Genomic DNA, 9,572 nt, shown 5'->3' with positions numbered 1-9,572 from the left:
AATTTCCTTCGTTTCTCCCCTTCTCTGGACAATATTTGTTTTAGGGTATTTTTATTCTTCGTCCTACATAATTATAGAGAGTAAAAATGTAGAAAATTTGTAGTTTGGTATTTGCACAATACATATAGTTTGTTTTCTCTTTCTCTCTTTTGCTTTATTAGTCCTGAGGCTTCCACTATTAATACCCTAAGTCTTCTTAGTTTACCACATTGCCTTCACATCCAAACCCAAATGCAAATCTTTCTCTCCTCTCTTCCTTCAAAGTCTCTCATTACAAGACCCTAATAAATATATAATCTTTCCTTTGCTGATGCTGACTATATCTTTAACAATGTTCTGACCTTTTGAAGCATATTAAGATCAAAGTCTACTGCTTTCAGTTGTGTGGGTATGTGTTCTTCTTCACTTCAGTCATCAACAACTTCATTCTGTTTTCTGTCATAGCCACTCTTTAACTTTTCTCTTCCTCGCTATTAATTTCACATCAAAGTTTGAGGATGAACGGAGATTGATAATCAAAGAACAGTCCATTATGACCAATTTCTTGTTTAAAATTTTTGACCACCGTAAATCTCACTTGCATTGAAGTAGATGACTTGTTTTGAAGTGCGTTTGCCAGCTTTTTATCGAGCAGGCTTGCAATAAGAGTTCTTACCTTCCCTTTCTGGGATATTCTTCCATTTTGTCCTTTAATCAACTGGGATTTTTTTAAACTTTGGGTTATTTTTCAGTAAAATCATTAAAAATAGTTTTATTTATGAAAAAATGGTCACTTTCCAAGAAAATTCCTTAAGATTTATTTCAAAGAAGTATCCACCTTTGATAGTTTATAATCATTTGTGGTCTTAGTTTAGTTACTAATGATTCTTCTCCAACTGTCTTGTTTACTCCTTCCCTAGCTCTTTGTCCCCAAATCAAGCACAGTTTGCAACACTTTTTTGTACAAGACCTAATAATAAAATGGAAATTGCAAGTCAAGAAGATCATGATATACCCATCCCATTAAGCACTACATTTGTTGGTAGTGGTGGCGGTCATGGTCACATGATCCATCATCATCATGATCATCATGCTTCTGATTCTGCTCCTCCAACTCACAACCACAACAACATTACTACTACTCAACCACCACAAATGCAGTTACATGGTAATGGTCATGGCAACAGTAATGATCATCATCATCAAGATCCTCATCATGTTGGTTACAACGCAATCATCAAGAAGCCTATGATAAAGTACAAGGAATGTCTCAAGAACCATGCAGCAGCAATGGGAGGCAATGCCACTGATGGGTGTGGAGAGTTTATGCCTAGTGGTGAAGATGGCTCCATTGAAGCTCTCACTTGCTCAGTTTGCAATTGCCACAGAAATTTCCATAGGAAAGAAGTCGAAGGTGAAACAACCGCCACCGCCATTTCCTCTTACCACCAACCTCCTCCACCACGAAAACTCATGGTCAACCACCATAATATAAGATCAGCCATGCCTCACCAAATGATCATGCCGATAGGAGTTTCTAACTATCGGTACATGCATAACTGGGAGTCCGGCGACTTCATGGAACAAGACGGCGTAACCACCGCGTCTAGACCCCCACCTTACAATCAGAAGAAGAGGTTTAGGACGAAGTTCACGCCGGATCAGAAAGAGAAGATGCTGAGTTTTGCTGAGAAGGTTGGGTGGAAGATACAAAGGCAAGAAGATTGCGTTGTTCAGAGATTTTGTGAAGAGATTGGAGTGAAGAGAAGAGTCCTTAAGGTTTGGATGCACAACAACAAGCTACATTTTTCCAATAAGAACACTAGCAACAACATTAACCTCGAAGGCAACGACAATGACAAGATCAACAACGTTAACAATGTTGATGTGTCCGGTAATAACGACATGATTTAATATTAATATTACTTTTTTTTTAATGATTTGATTATGATAAGTCATCTTTATGTGAGCTACTAGGGTTTGAATCTTATTTTCTAGTAAGTGTGGGGTTATATTTATATATAAACTCGTTTTGCTATTTATCTTTTATTTTCTGGTCGATGTAGTGTCTATTTTCCTTTTGGAATTTATATATATTGAACTTCTTGTAATAAATGTATGACCAGTCGTTTTTGTTTTTCTTCTTCTTTTGGGTATGTAAGAAAATCTACTTTGGTTATATCGTTTTGAATCATTAGAGCATCATTATTGTCGAGATAATCTCGGCAAATATAAGACCAAAATTTACTATATAGCTTAGCTATTTAATAAAAGTCTAAGTGATAAAATAAATTGAATCAATAACAAAGTGATAAATGTATAAGAATATCTCAATTTTTTATTAATTTCTAGCAAGAATAGTTTATTACCAATTTTCACTAACTTTTCTATTTTTTTCTTTCTTTTTTCTATTTTAATGTGTATATACTGTTTGGGAAACCACCAATGTGTGTACTCGCGAGTTGTAAGTCAGGTCCTTCTGTGCGTGAAGGTTGAGTAAATATGCAGTTGGTTTGTCACAAGCGATCACATTTATTAACCACTTCTTAGGCATTTTATAGTAACTAATTAGTACCAACTCCATTAATGTGCTATTGAATAAATTAAAGAATTTGTCGTTAAGATGAGATTACTTATTGTTATGTCACATGATTCAGTTTTCTTTGGTTTCTGTATAGAATAGTTTTCATGTCTTGCATGTGTTATTGTTAAATGCATTCATAAAATTCATTCTTTTATTCTCTTTTAACCGATTTTGTGAAAATGCCAATTCGATTTTTTCAGGTTTAACCGTTTAAGTTAATTTAGAGGTTTTTTTCTGGCCATAAATTTTTAGAAATCGTTGAAGTTTTAAAGTATCCCTGTATCGGCTCATAATCGCATCCGTTAATAACATGAATCATATACTCTCGAAGATGGAGTATTATGCTAGCTAAATTCGTGTTATCGATATATGCTAGACAAGAATCGTTATACCTATAGTGCAATCAATCGTACTAAAAACAATAATAAACACTTTACAATCTTGGAGTATAAGAATAGTTCACACATTTTTACGTCAAGTAATTTTGATATCTAATAACCAACTCATCGTGTTAAAAGAAAGGACAAACTTTGTAGGATGAAGAGTCGTTGCTATTACATTTATTGGGGGTAAATAAATAAGAAAATATGATATTTTGTGAATGAAACTCCAATAATGTAGCTGTAAATAAGGTCCCTTCTTCTTCTTGCTCTAAGCTTTGTCAATTTGATTGCATTATTTGTTAGGTTTAGCCGTGAAAAGAGGATTGTACACAACCCGTCTCAGATACAATAAACTTGGCATCAGATATATCTACTTGCAAAGCATCAAGTAGAATTGGTATAGTAAGGATCATATACCACCATGCATTGGTTGCGTTTGTGTAATATCCATTAGTAGAAAACGTCTTATTCTAATTTTTCTTCTTCTTTTCAAGAACTGCTAATGGTGCGAGTGCCAATATTTGCTTCCCAAACCAAGATTAGGTGTTCTACTCAGATTTATCAAAATACCTTTTTTCCAATGTCTTCTTACCTGAATCGAGCGACCGTATCACTTGGTTGATAATTTTTTTCTTGGATACACACAAACAATTATAAGTGTTGCACATGACTGTTGCACATGACTGCCTCACAGTTTAAACTTTCAAAAGGAGGCTAAGGAGCTTTAAGATAACTTGAAAAGTTTTGGTGTAACGATCTAGAAATCGAACTTTGGTATCTTTATATTCATAAATCAATTAAGCGATCCATCTAGTCGCATGATTGACTACATGGCTTGAAATGGACTGTAATGAGTGTACGTGCATATGACTTGATAGGCTGATAGCCTGATACCAAAAACTAATGGAGCTGAAGCAGGTAAATAAAGTTTAAGAACATGGATTAATTTAAGAATATTATAATCTCTTATTGTTTTAGTCTTAGCAAAATCTCTTACCTTCCATTATTAACTCTTACTTTCACCAAAACAAAATGTTTTACAACATTTTTCAAAAAATGAATATGTCAAAAACAAGGAGTCAAACGCAAAGTCCACGGTAAAAAGAAGAACAGCTTCAAAGTTTAACCCAAACAGCCTCGCTCGGAATTCCACGGTGAACCACGAACATCATATAATACCCAGGTGGTGCCACGTAGGAGTTCGTTGGGCAATCCACGTCAGCTTTGTACGCGAAAGCAGATAACTGAGCGACGCGCCTCACGCGCAAGACCAGCAACCTCTGGTTCATCGCCGTCGAATGCGTGCTGAACGGCGGAGCCACGAGCCGCACCGACACTCCTCCGTCAAACATTCCAAACGCCGGAATCACGAACCTAACTGAAAATGACTTTCCGTACATCATATTGCCGGCGAGCTCCACCGTGAGAACTGATGGCCTCACTCGCGCGTACTGCGGATCGAGGTAACGCGGGAGATAGGCCTCGAGACTGAGCTCCGTCGGGTACTGTCTCGCCGTGAAATTGTAACTCCGGTGAGGATTGCTTCCTCCGATCAAGACTCTGCCGTCGGAGAGGAGGAGAGACGCCGAATGGTACATCCTAGGGATTCGAGTTGGCGCGAGAATTTCAAATCTCCGGGTCGGGTCGGGTTCGTTGGGTAAGTATAAAATCGGGTTGAGAACAGCGTTTGTAGCGTCTTCCCAGCCAGCGGTTCCATTCGCCGCGCCGTTAATGATCAAAACGTCACCGTTCGGTAATAACAGCATATCAGGCATGACACGTGGCGACGGCATCTGCTCCATGACCCATATCGGATTCGGGTCGGTCACTTTCAACCTCCCGCACGTGCGAGACGCTCCGACGAAGATTTTAGGGATCGTCCTCGCCGCCTTTAGAAACGCTCCGGGAGGAGCACCGCCGCAAACCAGAACTTCCGCCGATACCTTCGATCGGTTGTTTTCTCCGGTGAGAAAGAGAGGGAGGAGCACGGAGGAGCCGGTGCTGGGGTAATTCCGTTTATCGCCGCCGGGAATCTCCGGAAACTCTTTGACGATTCGGTGATTGACGAAATCGAACAGGATCGATCTCCGGTTAGCGAAGATGAATAGGTAGCCGTCGGGAAGAAGATGAAGAAACGGATAAAGATTGTTCTCTTCGTTAGGATCTCTCGTCTCCGCCAAGAATCTGAGGTAGAAAACTGATTTTCCGGGATTCTTGGGGTAAAACTCGTAGGTGAAGGCTCTTCTTCCGCCGACGATGATGATCCGACCGTCGGGAAGAATCTGATTGGTGGAATACCACCGGCGAGAGGAGAGATACGCTCTGTTCTCAACCCAATCACAAGAAACGCCTTCGCAAGGTGTGAATAGCCGTATAGCTCTTTCGCCGACGCCGTAACCGCCGGTTTGGATCAAAGAGCCTGATGCGTTCAATGAGCCGGAAGAGCACCACGTGTCGGATTGGAGAGTGAGTGGACGAAATGTGTTTGAAGCGACGTCGTATAGGAGAGAATGAGCAGAGCAGTCGAAAACGGTGGCGTTTCGGCAAGTTTGAGAAGGGAGGGAGAGGTTCGAAGGGCCATAGTCGGTACGGTCGAAGATGACGACTTTGTTGTTGTGGAGGAGTTGCATGTGCATGGCCGAGATGCCTATACTCGGCTGCAGGAGATCCCACCTCCCGCCGGTGAGAATCGCTAACGGCGAACGTGGGAGGAGCAAGTCCGACGTGGAACAGAGGAAGAAGAAAGAAAAAATGACTGCGTATAGGTTCTTCTTGAATCTTTCCTCTTTCATATCTCGTCTTCTTCTTTTTTCAGCTCTCAATCTTGTTAAAGCTTTTTTGGGTAAGTATTGTCTTTCTTGAAATGGTTAGGAGAAGAAACATTTATGGTGTCTTTTCTTTCTTGGTGAAATGTATAATCACAGACTCGCAGTGCTACTGTGTATTATGTACATAATGACCTGTAGATTTATTATCATAAGGGTCAAATAAATTATTTATTGCTTTTGGAATGTAAAACTAAGTTGGTGAATCTGGATCTGTATAAATTGATCACGGTCCAACTTCACAGAGATATACAGTATGGCGTTTTATCAACTTGCTGTGTGAAATATTTATGAGATTTGAGTTTGCATTTCTTGTTCTGTTGGGGGAACCGAGTGTCCCGCCATTATTAAGCTTCTGACTGCAAGAGTACAACTGTAGTTAATTGGATGGCAAGAACAATGGTTCCCTTTATATGGGCCCAATTTATACTCGGTATAACACCAGCTGATTCAACCCATTGGGCTTTTGAGTCTGTAGTCTGCACCACAGTACGTTAAAATAAGACTGTTAAGGTGTACCCATGTAACTTTTATTTTTAGTAGTAAGAGTGTGAAATCCAGTTATGAAGATGCTATTATCTTCCCATTATTATTTTCAATAGTTTGGAATCGTGTATCACAAGACTTATCTAATGTATGGATGGTAAAACCAAAAATAGGGAGCTCAAGTTTTAAAGGTGCTATTAATTTATTTATCTCACTAAAAATAATGTTAGGAAAAGGCACAAATAACTTAAAATATCCCACAAAAGAAGGACAAACACAAAAGCATGCAAAAAAATTAAAATCAATGGTTGATTAATCTGTGTTAATTCTTAATCCTCCATTGACCCTCTCTCTCTCTTCAGTTGCTTGCTATAAAAGCAATCTGTGCAAACATACAATTTTTAACCCGGCAACCCGATCTGAAAACCACAAACTCTCCTTGTGGTTTTCACCGGGAAAAAATCTCAGCTGCTTTTATCTCTCTCTCTCTCTATTTGCAAATGGCAGCAGCGTTTTTGAATATTGGCAGCTACGTTTTCGTCTTCTTCTTATCGTCATTAGCCACATTAGCACCACAGGTTCAAGCCAATATTGCCGTCTTCGACGACTACTGGACGCAGCGTCAAGGCGATGCGTTGAAACAAACTTTGGCCTCTTTCGATCCTTATCCTCTTAACGTCACCAACCACTTGAATTACCATGTCGCTTTGTGAGTTTTAAAAGTCAAAAATGTTAACCTAACGTACTAAACAAGTAACCTTATAAAACAACTTTGTTCTTCTTAACAGAGCACTTGACACCGCGGAATCAATCAACAGCACAAGAAGAGAGCTTTCACAGGCGAGACGTGGTCGTAAAATGCAAAACAGAAGAGGAAAATGCGTAGCTCATAACCCGATAGACAAATGCTGGAGATGCGACCGTGATTGGGAAAAGAACCGTAAGAAACTAGCGGTCTGTGCCCTCGGATTCGGCAGGAGAACCAGCGGAGGAAAAGACGGACCGATCTACGTAGTCACCGATGCCTCAGACGACGAACTTATCAGCCCTAGGCCAGGAACATTAAGACACGCGGTGACACGAGACGGACCGCTTTGGATCATCTTCGCAAGAAGTATGGTCATAAAACTGCAACAGGAACTGATGATGACGAGCGATAAAACGATCGATGGACGTGGAGCTAGGGTGTACATCATGGGAGGTTCTGGATTAACGCTGCAGTTTGTGAATAATGTGATCGTACACAATATCTATATCAAGCAGATTGTTCCCGCGAACGGCGGTTTGATCAGAGACTCCGAGCAACATATAGGGCTCAGGACAAGAAGTGATGGTGATGGAATCAATTTGTTTGGAGCAACTAATGTTTGGATCGATCATGTCTCGATGACGAGATGTTCTGATGGTATGATTGATGCGATTCTAGGATCCACTGCAGTGACTGTCTCCAACAGCCACTTCACGGACCACCAAGAGGTAATAATACAATTTCTTTAAAAAGTATTTCTTACAAACTTGGCATAGACTATGCTTTATACCCTTTTGTCTGAGATTTTATTTACGTTTATTTCTACCTATCGCGCGACCTGCGACATGTGATCTGCGACTGATAGCAGGTCGCAGGTTGTTGTTCGTTTTGCTGTCGCGTAGCATGCGACCTGCGATTGGTCGCATGTCGCAAGTCCCAGGTTGTTGTTCGTTTTGATGCCGCGCGACTGATCACACGACCAGTCGCGGGTTTCCATTCAAGTCGCCCGAAAAAATAGCGACTAAAAATTAAGAAAATTTTGATCGCGCGACTGGTCGCAGGTCGCAGATCGCAGGTTGCGCGACACGTAAATGAACATAGTTTTAGTCGCAGGTCGCAGGTTTAGTCGCAGGTCACAAGTCGCAGGTCGCAAAACACGTAAGCGAAGTAATCTTAGTCGCAGGTTGCAGGTCGCGCGACACGTAAACGAATATGCCCAACCAAATGAAACATTTGGCTTGACCCACAGATTTTAAAGAATTATTATTTATGGTTCCAAATTATCAATTTTTTTACTCAAGAATAACTTAAAAATGTTTATGGTCCTCTAATTCATAGTTTAATTTATATTTTGTAAATAAATCTTTTAAGCTCTTATTTGAATTTGGTTTGTGAGAAAACAGGTGATGCTTTTTGGGGCCAATGACAAACACGAGATCGACAAGAAGATGCAGATAACAGTTGCATTCAACCACTTTGGTAAGAGACTGGAACAGAGAATGCCCCGGGTCAGATTCGGAACGATACATGTGGTGAACAATGACTACACACATTGGGAAATGTATGCAATTGGTGGAAACATGAACCCTACAATCATTAGTCATGGCAACCGTTTCATCGCTCCGCCTAACGAACAAGCCAAACAGATCACAAAGAGAGAGTACACTTCTTACGTTGATTGGAAACTTTGGAACTGGCAATCAGAAGGAGATTACTTCCTGAATGGAGCTTACTTTGTGCAATCCGGTAAACCTAATGCGTGGAGCCCTAAACCGAAGAACCCTATCCCGAACAAGTTTGCGATCCGACCTAAGCCGGGAACGATGGTCCGTAAACTCACCATGGACGCAGGAGTACTGGGCTGCAAACAAGGTCAAGCCTGCTGATGATTAAAATTACCATTTTGTTGCCTTCCAACAAACAAAGCTTGCGCTCTCTGTATTTGCTTGTTGTCCAAGAAAAGAGAGAGAGAGAGAGAGGGGAAAAAAGGAAATGAAAGTGGGCTTTTCTATGATTGGGGTTTTGTAATATTATTCTTATTAGGATTCAGTTTCCTCTATGTACAATTTCCCCCCATATATTTTCACTAGCTCTCGTCTTGTCTTGTGTTTGCTTGGTGCATTAGGATTTTTTTTTGGTGTTCATGAGTCATGACAAAATTACAACGAAATGACGTTATAGTTAGGTGTAGAGAAGGTTATTGGTTGTTTAAATAATGATGTTGTCCAGGAATTTGTGTGTCGTTGATGGAACTCTGTGATCTGTCATATAGATTATAGAACATTATGACATAGGCAGTTACACATTATTAGCCTAATCAACAACAAAATAATTGGATCCTTGGGTTGCACTATTGTAGACGGGATTGAGAACTAAGGGCTGTTTGGCTAGCTGGCCTTAAGGTCCAATTCATAATGTTCGTCATCTGGTGGTTGCTGCTTCTTTTCCAGCTTGTGGATATGATTAATAGACGATATATAATATACACAAGAGACTGGATTCAAAAAAAAAAATGAAGAGAGTTCGAGGAAAACAAATCACAATGGGACTAATTAAAGAACTGTCAA

The 9,572-nt window shown here is 40.1% G+C and overlaps 3 protein-coding genes across 3 annotated transcripts; 2 read left to right on the top strand and 1 right to left on the bottom strand.

The window, feature by feature from the left end:
* Window positions 1-2,158, top strand: LOC106397549 (zinc-finger homeodomain protein 4). The gene is made up of 2 exons (XM_013838144.3): window positions 1-388; window positions 900-2,158. The coding sequence occupies exon 2, from the start codon at window positions 961-963 to the stop codon at window positions 1,891-1,893; it is 933 nt and encodes a 310-aa protein (XP_013693598.2). The 5' UTR covers window positions 1-388; window positions 900-960; the 3' UTR covers window positions 1,894-2,158.
* A 1,777-nt stretch (window positions 2,159-3,935) lies between these two features.
* Window positions 3,936-6,174, bottom strand: LOC106398414 (aldehyde oxidase GLOX-like). The gene has a single exon (XM_048758066.1). The coding sequence runs from the start codon at window positions 5,736-5,738 to the stop codon at window positions 4,062-4,064; it is 1,677 nt and encodes a 558-aa protein (XP_048614023.1). The 5' UTR covers window positions 5,739-6,174; the 3' UTR covers window positions 3,936-4,061.
* A 474-nt stretch (window positions 6,175-6,648) lies between these two features.
* On the top strand, window positions 6,649-9,083 carry LOC106399968 (probable pectate lyase 3). Its single transcript, XM_013840398.3, has 3 exons — window positions 6,649-6,966; window positions 7,046-7,733; window positions 8,409-9,083. The coding sequence occupies exons 1-3, from the start codon at window positions 6,758-6,760 to the stop codon at window positions 8,889-8,891; spliced, it is 1,380 nt and encodes a 459-aa protein (XP_013695852.2). The 5' UTR covers window positions 6,649-6,757; the 3' UTR covers window positions 8,892-9,083.
* Window positions 9,084-9,572: the final 489 nt, after the last annotated feature.

This window comes from Brassica napus, chromosome C5, assembly GCF_020379485.1.
Source record: "Brassica napus cultivar Da-Ae chromosome C5, Da-Ae, whole genome shotgun sequence".
NCBI classification, from domain to species: Eukaryota; Viridiplantae; Streptophyta; class Magnoliopsida; order Brassicales; family Brassicaceae; genus Brassica; species Brassica napus.
Note: the sequence above shows the minus strand (reverse complement) of the source record. Positions and strands in the feature narration are given on the sequence as shown.